The sequence below is a fragment of the Peromyscus eremicus genome, chromosome 5 (genome assembly GCF_949786415.1).
Source record: "Peromyscus eremicus chromosome 5, PerEre_H2_v1, whole genome shotgun sequence".
In the NCBI taxonomy this organism is placed as follows: Eukaryota; Metazoa; Chordata; class Mammalia; order Rodentia; family Cricetidae; genus Peromyscus; species Peromyscus eremicus.
Genome location: NC_081420.1, coordinates 77,337,500 through 77,357,214, shown reverse-complemented (window position 1 = coordinate 77,357,214; position 19,715 = coordinate 77,337,500). Strand labels below are relative to the sequence as shown.

The 19,715-nt window shown below is 41.8% G+C and overlaps 1 protein-coding gene across 1 annotated transcript in view; it reads left to right on the top strand.

Moving 5' to 3' along the window:
- Mpp7 (MAGUK p55 scaffold protein 7) overlaps positions 1–19,715 on the top strand; it is a 145,438-nt gene that overhangs the window by 99,648 nt on the left and 26,075 nt on the right. The window contains exon 11 of the mRNA XM_059263755.1: positions 17,892–18,062. Within this exon, the coding sequence (XP_059119738.1) occupies positions 17,892–18,062 (171 nt within the window). The remainder of the gene's footprint in view (positions 1–17,891; positions 18,063–19,715) is intronic.

Below are 19,715 nucleotides of genomic sequence, written 5' to 3'. Positions count from 1 at the left end.
TTGGTGAGATAGGGTCTGGTACTTACTCTATTGCCCAGGCTGGCCTCAAACTCACAGCAATCCTCCTACCTCAGCCAATGAGTGCTGGATTACACGTGTGTTTTACCATGCACAGCACAGTGATTCTCAAGTCATTTTGTATGGCCTCAATGTCTGGTGTTGCTAACTGATCATGCAGTTTATTTTTTGTTTTCCGATCATTTTTTTCAGATGCATTTAGCATGTCAGAGCTAGTGAGAAATATGCATAAATCCTAATTTGAGTAGCTCATAACATGAGCCTGAATACTAATCTTTGCTTATCATATTTGATAACGGTGGTCATGTAGAACTGACCCAGCGGTATTCACCTTCCCTGATCCATTGCCTATGGCTGCTGTTCTGTAGCTGTGGGAGGTTTTCATCACCCCTGTTCACTCTATATGGCCAGGCCGTGAAGAATGTTCCACCTTCAGTCAGGGTGAGATTTTGCTAAGGGTATGTTACCAATATATTTCCCATTCTTTACTGGAGAAAAGTCTCCTAGCCAACCTTTTAAGTTGCTATCTTATTAGTAATTCAAGAATAAAGTATTCTTTTTAAAAGTCCTTTTCATTGTGGTTCTTCAAAAATTAAGACAAGCCTGGGCATGTGGCACATGCCTGGAGTCCCAAAACTTGGGAGGCAGAGAGAGCAGGACCCTTACAAGTTCAAGATTATCTTGCTCTGCCTAGTGAGTTCCAGGGCTACACAGCAAGACTCCTTCTCAAAAAAAAAAAAAAAAAATTAAATAAATAGAACTTCCATATAATCCAGCCGTACTGTTTGTTGGGCAGATATCTAAAAGGATGAAAGGCTATGCCAGCAAGATGACTCAGTGGGTAAAGGGGCTTGCTATGTAAGCCTGGCAACCTGAGTTCAATCCCCAGAACCCACAGAAAAGTAGGAGAGGTCCAACTCCACGGAGTTGTCCTCTGAGCTCCACTTGTGTGCTGTGGCGTGCGCACACACACACACACACACACACACACACACACACACACTAATAATAATTATTATTATTATATTATTGAAAGAATAATACTTATTGTAGAGATAACTGTATATCCATGTTGATTATGGTACTATTTGTGGCAGCCAAGTTATAGATTCAGTCTGGATACCCATCAACAAATGAATGGGAAAAGAAAATGGGTTGTGTTATGAAGGTTTTTACTAAGTCATAAAGAAGAATAAAATATCATTTGCTGGAAATGGATAAATAGCATATCACAATGCTAAGTGAGATAAACCACTTCACAAAAAATGAATACAGCATGTATTTTTTCAGGTGGAAGCTAGGGAAAAACAAAAAGATAAGAAACTAAGAAGGGAAGGAGAGTATGAGAGATGTGGAAGAGGACCAGGTAAAGATGGACAGGAAGGAATGGAGGGAGGAGGTGAGCATAATTGTGTTACAGGCCAGCCAGGGCTATACAGTGATATGTCTCAAGTTAAAAAAAATTAAAATATCTTCCGTGAAATAATATATGTGATAATTGACTTGTCAGGATGGTGTTGAAATTACAGAACACTTAGACCTGTCCAGGGCAAACATGCTTGTTTCTAAGATCCTTTCTTCATTTGATTGATTACTCTTCATGAAGCTTTTTCACCGTATTGAGCAGGTTGATTTATGAACCAACCAATCTATTAAAAGAAATGAAATTCCCTTATTCAAGGGAATTTTGAGTAAAAATGTTGACCTTTTTTTTTTTTTCTAGTTATTTTTTCCCATTGGGTTGCTGACTACAGCTCTGTGACCACCCAGTGTCTTTGCTAAAATGTATGCATTCTGTACGTGCAGGCTGCAGCACTGTTTACTATTGCAATGTTTAAATGTCTGTATTTTCTCTCCTTTGGCTTTTCTAAGACACGGAATCAGTTGAATGTGGTAGGTGGATTTTATTTGAGTTGTTTTGATTTGGATCTTTCTACTTCCATTGCATCTCCCGTCAGTTTAACCATCTTCTTTTTCATTCTCTTTATGCTTCTCAGAGGAAATTAAAGGTACATGTATACAATTTCCCTGTGTGGCTAACAGTTTTATTTAGTGAATATTAGTGTAGGATTGAATCAGACATATCAAGTAGTTGTGGCAGAGTGCTCTTTATAAGTACAAACTTCCATTTTTCAGTTTCAAAAATCATGGTTGGACTTTGTTTTGGAAAGAGATTTAGTGTTTTTTTTCTTCATGTAGAAGAACTAGCTAACATATAATCACAGTTTACACAGTGTGCTTACATCTCTGTCACTAGCCTTAAGTAAAGGTAAATGGAAAAAGCAGTGTTGTTAATGCTATTGTGTGGTGACAGGCAGGTGCTCTGGTCCTCTCAGAGCCTAGGTGTCTGCTTGGTCTATTCCAGGGGTGTGTTTGTGTGACTGTTCTGGGACAAACAACAACTACTTCACTGCTTTAAGACAAGTGTAGACCAGGAGTCACCTAATTCCCCCAAACAGTAACACAATGTTTAATTTTAAATGTTTTATTTGTTCTATGTTTTTAATGAAACTAGAATGTTATTCTTCTCTCCCTTCCCAACTTGGGATCAGTACCTGTCAGCAAGGGTGTATTCTAGTCTCACCTTTCTGTCTACTCCAGCCAGCCAAAGTAAATGCTCTATTTTACATATTATCAAAGAGCTGATTTATGAAAGTACATTTACTTTGGGAGTCAACTGGTGTAATTTTCTTTACTGTGAAAATATAAACATTTCAGATAATTTAAAAAATCATTTTCTTTGGAACTGCATCAAGGAACCTCTGAAGAAGGTTGAAAGGGGAAAAACAAAACAAAACAAGACAAAAAAAAAAAAAAACCCTGCATGAGGTCTCAAAACACCTGAACTTAAATTGAAAACAAAATGTTTTCTAAGAATGCCATCGTCAGGGCTGCTCCATGCTGTTCATTCCATGATTGTTTCCAGTAATGGACTTTTGGCATCTGTGGCTGGGCTCCTAACCATTCTGCTTTGTCTCCTGACTTCTGTTCTGTTGGCTTTTACATTCTACCCAGAAGATGCCGGATATGATGGTAACAGCAGCGGAACCTACATAGGTGAGCAATTGGCCGTAGAAGAAGATTTCTTTGCTTTCTGTTGCTTTCTTCAACATAATTACATTATTCTCTTTAAATTAGCATGTTTGTGTGAGCACGCTCCAACACTTAGGCAAGCAGGAACTTTGTATTACAGGCTTGGCGGGCTGGATACAAAGGATTCTACAGTGCGCTGTAGGTATTATGCCGGGAGCGTTCCATACAGCTTTGTAAATGATTATATGCTTTTTGATAGAGGATGAGCACACACACTGATGGTGTTAATAATAATTTTTCTCAGTGCCGATTTCTGGACTTTTCTAAACAGTTGAGTTCACTGGGATTGTTCAAAGCTCTGAATAAATTTCTTCCTCTCAAATCACTTCTTCCATACATCTTCTTATGATGTGTTATTTCCACCCCATAAATAACACAAATACAGTTAAGCCTTATGATTATTCTCTAATGTATGGCTTAAGAAATGCTTTCTAGTTTAGAGATGCTGGGGAATGTTATAAACAGAAGCAAAGATGTCTAGAAATCATTAAAGGCAGCTAGATGGTCTTCCTCTGCATTTCACTTCCAGCCTTTCCTACCCTTGCTATGTTTAGCCAACAAATTCTGTGCTCAGCAAAGGGGTGGTGCTGTGGAAACGCAGGGCTGAGCATCTGCCTTTCAGCCTTCTTTTAAGATTAACACTCTCGTGTATGGTGATAGGATCTCTTGGTTACTGAGGAATTCAGGCGGATACAGTACTAGGTATTTGGTATCTATATCATCTCCAATACATTGAGGTTGGGATATTTATCCATTCTATGACAATTAGACTAAAGCCTGGGAAGTATATGGTGTTCACCTAAGAACCAAAAGATACAATTCCTGCTTCTGGATTCATCCCACTTCTGTATAAAGACAACAGCTTTAGTCTGCTTCCCTGCAGCTGCTCTTTGGGTTTTGGTTTTGTAAAACATACCAGAAATTCTGAAACACACGGCATTCCCATTTCTCATACTTAAGGTCTCATATCATCAACCATCACATGAATTTACAGAAAAGTCTAAGATTTGGGGCACCAGAGAGAGAGGGGTTCTGCCTTCATTACAGAACACCATTCTGCCTTTTCAGAGAGGTGCGATGTGCCCACTGCTCTGTGGCCTGGCACCTGCCCTTTCATCCCCTGAAATCCCCAACAGTTTCACACAACAAGCCCTTAGGCCTGTGAATCTGAAGTCAGTTCCGTGGTTCTGCCCAGGCTCAGCTTGGTGGGTCTTTGCAGTCTGGTGGCTGGGGTCTGTCTGATTTGTGGGGAGTTTAGCCAAGTGAGCTCGTGTGTGTGTGTGTGTGTGTGTGTGTGTGTGTGTGTGTGTGTGTACATGTGTACATGCATGTGCATGCACACATGCTGAAAGCCTGAGGTCAATGTTAAGTATCTTCCTTAATCATGCTCTAACTTATTTTTTGAGACAGGATTTCTCACTGAACATGGAGCTCACTGATTTAGCGTTAGCTGGCTACCAAGACTCAGAGACATGCCTGCTCCCACCACTTTGTACGTACATTCTGCGGTGTCTGGCTTTTAACATAGGTGCTGAGGATCCTAACTCAGGTTCTCTACCTACTGAGACATTTCCCAAGCCCCTTGTGTGGTCTTTCACGCCCCAGGAAGCTTGCCAAACAGGGTTCTCAGGGTTCCTGACTTCAGCAAGAGAAAGCAGCACTCTAGGAGTGCTCCTGCAATTAAAGTCATTTAGGGACTAGAATAGGTCTCCTGGCCAAGGTAGAGTCAGTGTGGGAGGACGGCCCAAGAGCATGGGCACTGGGAGTGATGAAGAGATGCACAGCTATTACCATGTGTTTTTTTCCAAAAGAAAAGACAAAAAGGTCACTGTCCCTGTTGGGAGGTAAATAAATGATATAATTATTGGAGCATAAGATGTAAAATGAACCAATTGGCAGTGAGGAGGGGCAGCTGTGTATAACCTATAAGTAAGTACTGAGAAGAAAACACAGTAATGAAGGAGGGTCTCCCTGAAAAGATCTGGAAAGCTGAGGCGGGACATTGTGGGGGAATAAGCATGGTGCAAGACCCTAAGCAGGATATCTGCTGCACCTGAAGGAAGCTGTGCAAGAGGGCCTGTGTGGCCAGAACAGAGTGAACAGAAGCTAAGTCTGTGCAACAACACGTGACAAATGTAGGAAGCACTTAGCTGTTACTTTATAGAAGGCAGGAAATCATCGACAGGTCCTGAGCAAGGCAGTAACATGACCTGACCCTCATTTTAAGGGTCACAGTGGCTGATAGGGTGAGGATCTGGAAGGGAACAGGGCAGAAGCAGAGAAACAGTGTAGTAATTCAGGTAAGAAATGATGTGCGTTGAACAAAGGTATTTCCACTGGAGGTAGAAGGAAGACCAGGTTCTGGACACATAGGAGAGCTGAGTACGAGTATATGGTTTGAGTCATTGTAACTACAGGAATGGAGTTAAATGTTTACTGAGATGGGCAAGATTGGAGGAGTGATCTGCCCGAGTATTCTGTTTTGGACACAGTGTGGTGAAGACATCCATGTGGAATTGGCAGTGGGACAAATTGGGAGGAACAGGCGTCGAGGCCATCAGTCTGGAAGCTGTGACTATCAGAGTCCATTAAAACGAAGCTAGATGAGGCAGCCAGAGACTGGTGGTGGTCCTCATGAGAGGAGAGCCCCGAGGCAAGCAGGATAGAAACCAGGAGAGACCAGTGGAAGTCAAGGTTCAAGGAGGAAGGGATGATTCTGCCAAGAATCAGGGGGAGGGGTGAGAACAGCGTGAGCCGTGATGGAATGCACTTGCCAAAGCCCAGCAGCTTTTCACAATGCAAACGTATAAACGAAGACTGGAAGGGAAGGTCTTCAGCATGACGCGGGGACTCTCGGACAGTCTACGGGCAATGTTCTTAGTCTTCATTCTGTCAAGGGTTATTAGAGACAGCTCACCCACATAGTGGTCTGCTTTACTACTCCCAGGACAGATACTTTGAATATTACTATTTTGTACCAAGAGGAATTTCCACAATAATCTTGGCCAGAGAGCTGAGCAATATGGGGGTGGGGGGAGACTGTTGCCTTCTGTGATGTGTGTGTGTGTGTGTGTGTGTGTGTGTGTGTGTGTGTGTGTGTGTGTGTATGTTTTCATTTTTGGCTTAAGAATTTTTTTAGCCTTCATTTTATGTGTGTCTGAGTCCTGCCTGCAGTTATGCCTGTGTACCACGTGCATGCAGTGCCCTCAGAGGCCAGAAGAGGGCAACAGATCCCTTGGAACTGGAATTACAGGTGGTTGTGAGCTGCCATGTGGGTGCTGGAAATTGAAGGAGGATCCTCTGAAAAAGCAGCCAGTGCTCTTAACTGCTGAACCGTCTCTCCAGCTCCTTGTTTTTGGCCTTTTTTTTTTTTTTTTTTTGAAGCAGGATTGTGCTATTTGTCCAGGCTATCTCAGATTCAAGATCCTCTGGCCTTAGGTTCCTGAGTATTGGGATTATAGTCATGAGTTACACCACTTGGCTTTTCTAATACTTTGGATCTGTCTGCGGTAATTGTTGCTTTGAAGAGAAGAATCCCCTTTGGATTGTTGACCTATTTTCCATGTCCTTTGTTTCTCTAAGAGAAATAATCCAAATGGCCCGAGTTAGCTGGGTGGAACTGGTTCTTAGCATTTCAGACATTTTGAGTATCCCTCTAAGGGATCACAACATTCTGTGATAAGCCTGTCCCGGCACACACTGCTACTTCCCCAGACACACTGTAGTTAACTTGTTTGGAAGAGCTTTGGCTTATATGGGATAGGTTTGTGTTCATCGTTGCCAGATCACACATTTATCTGGCTCTGAGACATCTCCGGGAAAACACCTAGGAATTTGGCCTTTCTGTCTGACCTTTTCCAAAGATTAATTAGTAGAGTAGCTGAGGTTGTGGCTTGTTTTAGGACTGTTCCCCTCTGTCATCCACTTCCGTACCCAGAGAAGGAAAAACAGACGTTTTCTACCTTGCAGAAAGGATATCCCTGGACCAGTGTCTTTGATTCCAACATCAGATCATGGCATCGTGTACTGACACAACCTGGGAGAGACATTTGGCTATATTCACTTTCTTTGAAGCATGAAAATCAAGCACAAAGCAGTGTGTGGGTTGCCCCCTAATCTTAAACCTGGATTCACTTTCTGAGAACAGACTGGAAAGATGTCTTAGCAGTTAAGAGTGTGTCCTGCTCTTGGAGAAAACACAGCTTTGGTTCCCAGCTCCCTACTGGGTGGCTCGCAGTCTCTTAGAACTCCAGCTCCCGAGCAGCAGCCACCCTCTTGTGTCTTCTGGCTTCCATCCCTTGAGTGCTGGGATTACAGGTGTGTGCCACCCTACAGCTTGTGCCTTACACCTTTATTGACTGAGGCTTCAGTGGTTGGCTTTACTGTGTGATATGATTCTGACTGGCATGGAACCGGTTTCTTAAAGGTCAGCGTTGTCATCAGTGAAAAAGATTTGGCTATTTTATTGGAAAGCAGGAAGACGCTAAATGGACGATCAATGTAAGCTGTTTGTAGTCTGTGTAAAGTTTTATAATTATATGAAGATAAATCAACAGAACGCAGCAAAGAGAAATTGTAACACATTTTAAAGTGGAATCCCTGTAAGTCAGGAGCTGCCCACATAAAGATTGCCTTGGATAGATACATGGTGTATATGTGTATGTATCCTACATGTGTATATGAGCAACATATAGAGATTATCATTGGTTGGTACATGACGTACATGTGTGTTTGCTACATATTTACACAAATGACTAGAACTAAAGGTTTGAAAAATTCGTTCACTTTGGTGAGCGATGTGGAAGCTGGTGTGTTTGGGCTTTTGTGATTGTCCCCAGCAAAAGAGCTTTATAAAAACCTATTTCTTTTCTTGCCTGAGCCCAAAATAATCAGTAGGAAGCAGTTTTCTAACATTGGTATGAATCATTGGATATCTTCCTCTGGTTAATTCATTATAGGAATCTTGTTCTAATCAGTTCAGGAGGCGCTGTGCATCAAGCATGTGTATTCTAACTCTTTGCTGCAAATGATTTCCTGCAGAGTTGAATTTTCGGTGCTTCTGTCCTTGCTGGAGCACACACTGCATTCTTTTAAAACAAGATCAGTTTTGGGACCTAGACTGCCCATTCTATTTAACCAAAGTATTTAGCCTAAAGTTAAATAATAAAACCAGAACTCCATGATATTACTTTTTAAAAAAAAGTTGTTGTTTATCTCTCTGTGTTTTGTGCTTTTCTTAAGGCTGGTTCTTATTTCTCCCCATGGTTTCCTTGTGTTTAAGAACACAGCTGATTTTATAAGTCGAGTGAAAATTCCCATTTAGTCCAGTGGTCTGCTCACTTACTAAGGTTGCTAGGCAGAGTAGTGCAGCGGTGTTTAAATACACCACCGTGATATTTTCCATGCGATAGAATTTGTGAAGAGAATATTTAGAAGCATTTCCTCCCAAAAAAGCAATACAGGTTAATTCTTGAACAGGAAAGAACTCTGCAGAATCTCAGCGAGTCTGGACTCTTGCTTGGAAATATTTGTTTCCTAACAGAAACTATCCCTGCTTGGGGAATTTTAGGTTGTAAGGATAGTCTCAAGCTAAGAAAAAAAATACTAAAGTTTCAAATCCAAATTTTCCCTCTGTCTGGAGCTGCAGTTTTATATGTGCATACTGTATTTTGTCATAATTTTGAAAGTATAAGAACTCATTTCTTTATTAGCTGCTTGGCAGAAAGTTAAATTCTCATACAGTTTCTCTGTCGTGCGTGTGGGGGGGGGAGGTGATGTTTTGGTGTACTTAAGTTGTTTATTTGAACAATAAATTTTGGGTGTTAGTGTGATTGGGAAATCTTAAAGTGGGAGTTATTTTTCCCTTGGAAATCACACTTCATGTCTTAGTTTAGCTTCTAGGGTTGTAACGGGGACTTGGAGTTTCTGTTTTATTTTTAGCTTGAAATGAGCTGGATGGTTCAAGGACCATTGTGGATTTGAACACAGCTCACTACAAAAGAAGCTCTGAACCTGTACCATGCTGGAGGTGGGTTCTCTCCTAATTTGTTTAAAAAACCCTTCTCCTCCTGACCCTGTGCAATAAAAACTCACAGTATATGGAGCTTACTATAATCATGACATTGTTCTTTCTCTATTGATTTTCCCTGCACTGTGAGATGGCTGGAGGGCTCACGCATCCAGGCTTTTTAGACCTCGTTGATGTCCACACTTCTCTATTCATACTTTTCTGTGCAGTTCAAACCTCCACCCACCAAGATTGCTGCTTGTCACTTTAAGATGTGCTTGGCTGTCGTTCATCATCTCTGGAATAATATTTAATTGACCAGTTACTGAAGTCATGTGGCCATGTGGGCATCTTTTTTATCAGTGATACGAATGGAAGTCGCCTCTCTGATGGGTCATCACGCCTGTGCCGATTTGCTAAGGGCACCAGCCTTATGGTCAGAGTATCTCTGAGGACATGCGCACTGCGTCCTTGTCAAGAACCTAATGTTATGGAATGACTTGCAGCTGCTTAGCTTTTGTTAGTGTCCCCACGGGGTTTTAAAAATCTTCTTTAAACACTCCTTTAGAGTAAAATTTACTCTTTCTTATAATTTAGATATTAGGTAAATATTTGCATGGTTAAATTGTTCTGGTTTTTAAGATGCAGAAAAATTTTTTTTTCCTATGATGTTTTTGGCGGTACTCCCGGTATATAAAAATGGGACCTGTATTTCAGTATGTTTAAAATGGAGATAAAGGCTGTAAAATGCTTAGTTTTAGGCTCCTGTCAGGAAAAATTGAACATTTCGTTCTACTGTGTCTGCATCACGATACTTTTTTCATACATTTGGAGGTTGAGATGGGTTCTTCTAGAAGTCTTTGAGTTTTGAGGTACCCGTGACATATTTACACTGCTGGGATTCAAGAAGATTTCGCTAAGATTTCTCTTTTTGTGCACAGAACATCTGTGAGATGTAATCCTATGAAAAGCTTGTTTAAACACTAGCAGCGCACAGCGTGTGATGTTATCGACTGGGGATTGCTGTGTAAAACAGTGGAAATCAGGTATTGAAACTGTCCTGTTGGACACATCACAGGTGATGACATGATGGCGGGATATTTATTTTCTTTGAGTAAACAGAAAGTCAAGGTACACATCCCTAGTGTCCACATGTGACTCTGACGGTGTCAGTGGGATTTGCTCAGCCTGAAGGACTTCTGAGTTCATTATGAAGTTAGCATTTTAATGACATGTCATCCTAAAGGGCACAATTCTGTATTAAAAAAAAAATTAAAATTAAAACATTAACTTTTCATTGAATTTACTTATGAGAGCAAAAGAATATGATAACTTCTGATTTTGTAATAAACTCCTTAGCTGTTTTATTTCATTTTGAGCTTTTGAAACAATGTGTTTCTTTTTGTCTTCACCTTTTTCTCTGGTTCTCTGTCCTCTTGATCTTGATTTCTTGTGCTCTATTATGCTTTTATAGCATTCCATTGGTTTCACTTTCATTGTTTTCTTTGTATTTGTATTTATTAGCTATTTCCAACCATCATTTATATAGAAACTTGGTGTTTTGTGTAATCACTTGAGAATACAGAACCCTGGAGCCTGCTTCTGAGATAGGGAGTATACATTGTGTATTTTGTTGACACACACACACACACACACACACACACACACACAATTATTTCTGCCTAGATCCAATTTCATTTGTGTGGTCATATATTATAAACTGTTTTATTTTCCTATCAAATTGTAAAGTCACACAGTGTAGTGAGTTTGAATAATAAAGTAGTTGCCAGAGTCCTCTCTGCCCAGAGCAGCCATTGTTTTTCTTTAAAGTATTTTCTTCTATGTTTCTGTATTCATAACACTTTTTGTAGCAGCAAAAACAAAGCTCATCACGTTAAGTGCAATTATTATAACCTGTCTAGTTCTCCTAATTATTATATTGCTTCTATGGTGTTGTATACTGTATAATTTTAATGATTTCAACCCTATTTCTCTGGGAGGTTATTTCACCATTTAACTATTTCCATATGTCTATATATCTGTTCCTTTTCTTGATTATTTTTACTGCTAAAATTAATATCAGTGTGTGGAGTTGTGGAGTAGAGAGATGTGCTGTTTCCTGTGTTTCTTAAATTCTGGGCACAAGCTTTACATTTGATACTCTTGGCTACTGTGTTATAAGGATGTAGTATGATGCAAGTTTTGAGAATGACCAAATTACAACGGAGTTTCTTATTATTTTTGTATAAAAATGGTAAAAGTCAAATCAGACATTCTAAGTCTTTCAGAGAATCCCAAGTTACAGTCAAGATCCCGTGTTGTGAAAACTTATAAAACTTGTAAAGTTATTGTAAACTATAAGTATGTGAAAATAGCCTTTTGTGTCCCAGGAGGATGAGTAATTTCTTGAGGCCAGTGACACAGTCTTATATTTTTCTACTTTACAACTTACTTTGAATAAAAAGGGACATAAGTACTTACTTAATTTGAAAAGAAAAAGAAAAAAAACCTATTAGGGAAAACCTTTTAATCCATAAGTTAAACTGATGCTTTTCTTTGATAGTTTCTTCCTGTTAAATTGTAGCAGGGGCTGTCACTTTCCCTGTCCCACATCTGAAAGCAGGGTGGCATTTCTCACTTGATATGTGATCTCATTTCATTGTGGAATACTTAAGCCAGGCTGTGCCTATCACTTTTTATGAAGGGGAAGGGCAGTTCACACTCAACTCTCCTCCCAGAGTTGCTGAGGAGACTGAATAAATTTACCCCCATCAGGTGCTTCGAGCCTGTCACCTGGTAAGTTCCCAGTAAACCTCCACTGGGAGTGTGTTTTGATGCCGACACTAACTGGTGAACAAGTTCAGCTCAGATCAAGAATCCCCCCCCCCTTTTTTTTCCTGTCATGACCGAAACAGTGTGAAGCCTCTGCATATTTGTCTCAACATGAAGTTGTGTAGGATCCTTCTCTTTCAGGATTATTTTAGAACCATTGGTTAATTATTTAGAAAAGTGGAAAGTTACAGCCACACTTCACAGCTTGACGTCATGATTAATCTGAGTGATTCCAGATGGGATTTAAAAAATAATAATAATAATGAAGTATAAAGCCATGAATCCCATTTCTTAAAATTCAGAAGAATGTAGGAGAATATTTATCAGACATAAGAAGAGCAGAGAGTCCTTAAAACGGGGAGAAATCAAAAGCAAAGTTACAGATTCCGGCACACGAACGATTTAGGATTTCTTTAAAATCAATTCAACATTAGGGCGAACACCTCTGGGCAGAGGGTTCATCAGCTTGCTGACATTTACATGTGTGTATGATGATGAAGGGCTGACTCGGGACTTGATCAGTGGGCACTCACCATTAATGACAGAGAAATGAGAGCCGTAAAGAGCAACGATATGAAAATGTTCCATCCCACCGCCACCTTAAATGACAGTGATGTCCAGCTTTTGGCCACATCACTGAAGGACTGGAAGAAGTGATGGGAAGCTGTGGTGGGAGACTGTTAAATAAGCAGTTGCCAACAGGCCTTGTTATTAGCCGGTCGGAGGAGTCCCGGGCAAGAAGAGCCTCGCTTCCAGCAACACAGCCTCATGAAATCATTGGCGGCGCGTACAGCTGGACCAGGGATATGGAGTAGCTGTTTCAGAGAACACGCAGCTTTCTTTATAGTCGCCCCTCATAGTTAATGTCCTTAAGCAGACTGTAGAGTGAGATGATACATTGGCAGGTTACTGTGAACTGTCACTCCTGCAAAGTCTTAGATAAGCTTTGTCTCACAGCTGCTCCTTCCTCTGATGTCACTTTCCTATTGTAATAAAACCCGTTGTTCCTTTCAAAGACACAGATTTCTAGCAGCTGTGGATAAGCTTCCCTGGAAACAAACCTGTCCATAAAAACGTTGAGCCCGTTATAAATTACAAAAATATGAACTATAAGGAAAATACATTTCATGGGAAACTGTTCCTTACCCTGAATTCTTTGATAGAGTTCCTCTCCCTCCGCTCCCAGAGCCGCCCTGCTGAGCCGCGGCACTGACCGCTAGCTGATGAGATGCCGTGTTACCAACAGTCGTCTGAGAGGAACCCCTGCTTCCTTGAGGTTAGCTCATTTTAATAAGAGAACCAAGAAAAATCCAAAGTCAAGAAGTTCTTAACCAACCCCCTTTCCTTGATATAGTAGTTTCCTGTAGACTCAGCCATGGGGCACGGACAGGCACGTCGTGTATTTCTAACTGGAGTGAGAAATCACAAGCTGTGGAGGGACAGATTCTAGGAAAATAATCTGAGTATGTGTGTGTGTGTTTTGGTTTGGGTGTTTGGGTGTGTGTATGTATCTGAATGTGTGTTGGTTCGCTTTGGAGTTTTGCCTGAAAAAAGATTACAATAACAAAGTTAGATTTCACAGCTTGTTAACTGTTGATTCTGAGCTGAGAATTTTTCTTGCTGTTTTCTTTGCATGTATATGTTAACAAATGTGTGTAGGTATGTATATGCATATGAGTATATGTACGTAAAGTGGCTGTGTAAATAATGCATATACCTTTATGATGTGGAGAAGTAAGTAAAAAAAAAATCTAAGACTGGAGGGAAGGTTGCTCTTAAAAATTAAGTTTGGCAACAAAAACTACATGTATTCCTAGAAAAGAATGTTAAAAAAAAGAATAGTACACACTAAGCCTTTCTATTGTGTTTCTTTAAAATGACTGGTCAATACAGCATTTAAAATAATTGTTAATGAATTATAGTGCTGGAGATAGGGAACCCAAAGCCTCATAAAAGCCACATGCTATATACTACACTGTGACACCCCAGCCCCAATTCACGTATTTAAATCTGGCTTTCATTTTACTATTTTTCCCTCTTTTACAAGAGCCCATTTAAAATTGATTAATGAGCCTCCAGATGTACTTTTCTCCTTTTTGAGAGAGTCTGTGCTGTGAGAAGCCACGTGCTTGCCCTAAAGGCCCGCTCAGATACTGGGAGACACACAATCCAGTATGGATCTGTAAGAGACATGCAGAAGTCTCTGCTGTGGGCCAAGTCTGTGAATAGCCTATCCTTCACCATCCTGGGAGGAATATGCAGCTGGTATCTGTGTTTTAAGCTTCAGAAAATGAGCCTTATGGAAGATTCCTGGAACTGCAGAGACACACGACTGGTATGGCAGGGCAGCTCTTCCAGCCTATGTCCCTCACTTTCCAATTCCAGCCTTTTCGGATCTCCTGCTCTCCAGAACTCTGTGACTACCTGCTCTTCAGAACTCCATGGCCACCTGCTCTTCAGAACTCTGTGACTACCTGCTCTTCAGAACTCCATGGCCACCTGCTTTCCAGAACTCTGTGGCTACCTGGCCACTTTTCTGCCTGACCACTGTTTTGTGTTTTGTAAAGGGAGTTTCTTGGGCAAAATTATTCCAGGACATGGCTTCTGAAAAGCTGAGGGTGTGGCTGAAAACCAGGGTAGCAGTCACTGGCCTGTGCCCTCTTGTGTCCCACTAGCTCTAAGACCCGTGCTGGACAGAGTCCCACCCAACTTCAGGTCTGGTGTAAAGTCCCCACACATTCTGCTTTCTTGATTGAAATCTGCAAAGATAAAACACAGTGTGAGTGGGTCTGTAGTTGGCGCTGCCATCTTTTAAAATTAAATCTGGCAAATTCTTAAGAACCTGTTCTATGTGAAGCATGGCAGAGCAGGTGCCCCCACTCATCCTGTGGAGCACGATCCCTATCTTCTTCATAGTCTCACTTTAGAAATCTGATTGCCTCCTCCCCTCCCCTCTCCGGCTCTCACTTTCCTGTTTATAGTGGAAGTAAAAAAAAAAAAAAAAAAAAAAAATCAATGAGGTGTAAAGACCCAACTAGGTAAGCAGTTCCTCAGAAGTCAGGGTTTAGTTATAATATGCAAGTTGGAATTTTCTCCAGTTTTAGCCTTGGGACTTCATTTGTGTTGGCTGACCCTTGTACTCAAAATTTTTTTTTTTTAATTTTTATTTTGCAATACAATTCAGTTCTACATATCAGCCACAGATTCCCTTGTTCTCCCCCCTCCCGCCCCCCTCACCTTCCCCCCAGCCCGCCCCCCATTCCAATCTCCTCCAGGGCAAAGCCTTCCCCACAGACTGAGATCAACCTGGTGGACTCAGTCCAGGTAGGTCCAGTCCCCTCCTCCCATGCCGAGCCAAGGGACCCTGCATAGGCCCCAGGTTTCAAACAGCCAACTCATGCAATGAGCACAGGACCCGGTCCCACTGCCTGGATGCCTCCCAAACAGATCAGGCCAATCAACTGTCTCACCCACTCAGAGGGCCTGATCCAGTTGGTGACCCCTCAGCCATTGGTTCATATTTCATGTGTTTCCGTTTGTTTGGCTATTTGTCTCTGTGCTTTATCCGACCTTGGTCTCAACAATTCTCTCTCATATAAACCCTCCTCATTCTCGCTAATTGGACTCCCAGAGATCCACCTGGGGCCTAGTCATGGATCTCTGCATCCAGATCCATCAGTAGATCCAGCTATACCACTCTTGGGCATATACCCAAGGAATGCTCAACCACACCACAAGAGCACTTGTTCAGCTATGTTCATATCAGCGTTGTTTGTAATAGCCAGAACATGGAAACAACCTAGATGCCCTTCAACTGAAGAATGGATAAACAAAATGTGGTACATATACACAATGGAATACTACTCAGCAGAGAAAAACAATGACATCATGAGGTTTGCAGACAAATGGATGGATCTAGAAAAAATCATCCTGAGTGAGGTATCCCAGACTCAGAAAGACAAACATGATATGTACTCACTCATAACAGGATACTAGATGTGGAACAAGGATGACTGGACTGCTACTCACATCACCAGGCAGGCTACCTGGAAAACAGGACCCCAAGAAAGACACAGGGATCGCCCAATGACAGAGAAATGGAATGAGATCTACATGAACAGCCTGGACATGAGTGGGGGTAGTGAAGGGCGAGGGTCGAGGGAAAGAGAGCTTGGGTGAGTGGGAGATCCCAGCTGGATCAAAAACAGAGAGGGAGAACAAGGAATAGGAGACCATGGTAAATGAAGACCACATGAGAATAGGAAGAAACAAAGTGCTAGAGAGGCCCACAGAAATCCACAAAGATACCCCCACAACAGACTGCTGGCAATGGTCGAGAGACAATCCGAACTGACCTACTCTGATGATGGGATGGCCAAACACCCTAATTGTCGTGTACTCAAAATTTATAGTGACTTCCATACCAGAAAGAACTGCGAAGGGATTGAGATTGTGGGAACTGCAGTTCGAACTCTGGAACACCAGCATCCCACCTCTTTCAGCCAGAATAACCAGTCACAAACCTTGTCACTTATGACAGTTGGGGACACAGATAAGTAGATTCTGCCAGCTTAGGCGGAGACTCTGGTCGAGGCCTCTGTGCTAACACCAGGCACATGGTAAGCATTCGGTTCCCTGTGGCATGCTGTTGGGAAGGTGGGGCTGGGGAATGGATGCTTGGAGGACCAGGTTCTTGGCAATTCCTCAGTGTCCTGGGAATAGAGCCGTGGGTCACATGCAGCTTTTCCCTTGAGCCCCTCACAGAATGCTGGATTCTCTCCCATGTGGCTTTAGAATTCATATGGTTTCCCCTGCTGGGGCCAGGGTGGCATGCTGCACTCTGCCTCAACTTAAATTTCACTCTTTCTATGAGACACCAGTGGATTTCAGGACTGGTCCCGTTCACGCCTCTTTACCTCTGAGGGAGCTATGGTGAGACTTCCTTGTATGAAGCCCTTTGTAAGTACCCTTTCCTCCCAAATAACCTAGGGTTGCCTCAAAACCAGAGTTAGCTTTAGAAAGTCACAGAATAACTTTTATTAATCCATTCATTCTTTGCTGATTTAAATTTTTCTTGTTAAAATATAAGTTCACTGTCGATTGCAAAAGTATGTGCTGATTTTCCTTTTATTAACCTGACTCCATTGGTGTGTCAGGTAACTCCACATTTACTCATTGGTGGTTCTTTTCTTCTTTTGAGACTTGGTTTTATGTAGCCCAGGCTGACCTCAAACTCACTGTGTAGCCAAGGATGACCCTGAACTTCTGGCCCTCCTGCCTCTGCCTCCTGTGTGCTGGAGTCACTCATGTGTAGCGCAGAGCCCATTGCGTGCCATGCCGTGTTAGGCATCCAACCCGGGGCATCTGCCTGCCAGGCAAGTACTCAACCAGCTGAGCTTCATTCCTGGCCTCTGCTGCTGTTACTTCAGCATCGCTTTTCTCTTTCCTTTTCCTTCCTCAAACCCAGGGGAAGCATTGTCCACTTCCTAGGGAGTCTCCAAAGTTCATACATACATGGCTGTTTCATTTTTGTACCTTGTAGAAAAACTCTAAAAGTATTCTACTTATCTGATTTGTTACTTTTTATTATTTTTATTATCTTTTGTTTATTTCATGTGTGAGTGGATATGTGTGGATGTACACGTGCCGTAGCCTGCCTGTCGAGGTCAGAGGGCAGTTGAGCGAGTCAGTTCTCTCATGTTACTCTGCAGATTCTAGGGATGGAACTTGGTTCGGCAGACAGGCTCACCAGCCCTCAACATTCTTTGTAAAGCCAAATACACTTTTGCACCTTTACAGGATACTTGAATTTTATCATATATTGTGGAGCTGACACGGAAGGAGTTTAATATTTGGCTTGAGGGATTTTAATTTTTAGTTTGAAATACACTAAACAGTTTCTAAATATATGTCTAATTTTTTTTTTTTTTTTTACTTGTAGCTGGTTTTAGAAGAAGTTTCCGTCTTAGCAGAAAAGATAAGAAAACAAACAAGTCTATGTATGAATGCAAGAAGAGTGACCAGTACGACACGGCGGATGTGCCCACATACGAAGAAGTGACACCATATCGGCGTCAGGCTCATGAGAAGTACAGGCTTGTTGTCCTGGTTGGTAAGTGTGGGTTTTGTGTATGATCCTGAGCAAATAAGGAAAACACTGAGAACTTAAATTGGAAATTTATTGTAGCTGAAATTTTCAAGTTAAAATTCCCTACATCTAGAATACCTTGCTTAGTCTCTAAAGCAAAGTGTTTGGCTGTTTCTATCTCATGGTGATGCTTGGAGACATACCTCAGGAGTGGACCGGTGTGGTTGTGGAGCCTCTGTTGGAGACAGGTTAGCAAATGCACTGTAGCACAAGATGCGTCAAGAGCGCTGGATATTTATGTATTTGTCAATGAATATTTGAATGTTCGTTAATGAAAATTTGAATATTTGTCAATGAATATTTGAATGTTTGTTAATGAAAATTTGAATGTTTGTCAATGATGCTCTTTTCAATTCATTTTGAGGCAGTGGCCGTGGTGTCAGCTTCCTCTAGCAGTTAGTCCATCATGAAATAAGTCACAGTAGCAGAGCCCCAGGAGGTTTCAAACCATTTACACGTATGTGGGGGGCATGCGACTCAGGAGTAGGCTAGCCTAGCATTGGCTTCTGTCCCCAATACTATGCAAAGTGAGGTTCGGGCAGATCATTTCTACGGTGGTTGGTTTGACTCACATTAACCTTCTAGGTAGTGGCTTGTCCAGCCTTCGTGGACATGACCCACCATTATCTTATGTTCCTCCTCCCCACTCCCTTACCTTGTTTCTTTTAAAATGTGGTGAGAGCTATGTCAGCTTCCAGGATTGAAGCCAATGGTTTTGCAAAACTTTGGGGGTAGAGAAGCATAGTGTCTCTTGTTAATTCTTACATTGTAAACTTAGGACAACAGTTTGGAGAATGAGAATAAATGGAAGGGTGAGGAATCAACCACTTTAGTAAGGAGAGATCCTTTGTAAGTTTGTTACATGTTAATTGAGACTGATGGTGGTTGATTTGGAGGAAGGGCTATGGTATTCTCACACCAAATGGCACTGGAGTTGATCACTAACCTGGCAGATATTGAAATTATTTGCATTGTTCAGAAACACACGATTGCAAACTTCAAAGGAATTTCAAATTTTCCTTGCTTAGTGAGGCCTACCTTTTTGTAGCCCAGCCACACCTGAAAGGAGAGTTTCATACATGTTACTGTTTCCCACAAGTGCTCATAACACTCCAGATTCCAGTCCATATAACACCCAGAGGTCATGGCTAAATCCTTTGGTCCTGAAAGGAGGCTACTTAAGACCTCTTAGCCTCCATCTTCTGGCCCATTGTCCCTGCTGTTTCTCCTCCCTGCTAGTACACATCCCTCCATTCCCATCACCTCTCCTCCTCAGCCCCAGGAGCCATGCGCTGTGGTGAAAGGGGACAAGCAGTATGGCGGTGTCCTTCCTGGCTTCCTTCCTTCCAGGTATACCGTGGAGTGATCTTGCTGTTGTAAGCTTTGGTCTTTCCTGTGGGGACAAACGGAGGAAGAAGAAACTTTGCTGTTTTTATTCTCCTCTAAGCACTGACCATAAAGCCCTCTCTGCCGGGCTGAGGGACGGTAGATAGTTGAGTATGTCATGAATGTAAGCCACAGAAGAATGAAGAAAGTCAAGGTTTGGAGGTCTTGAAGATGGTTGATGGTTGTGGAAAAGAAATAGCCAACCCCTAGGCTCCTTCAGGATGCACAAGC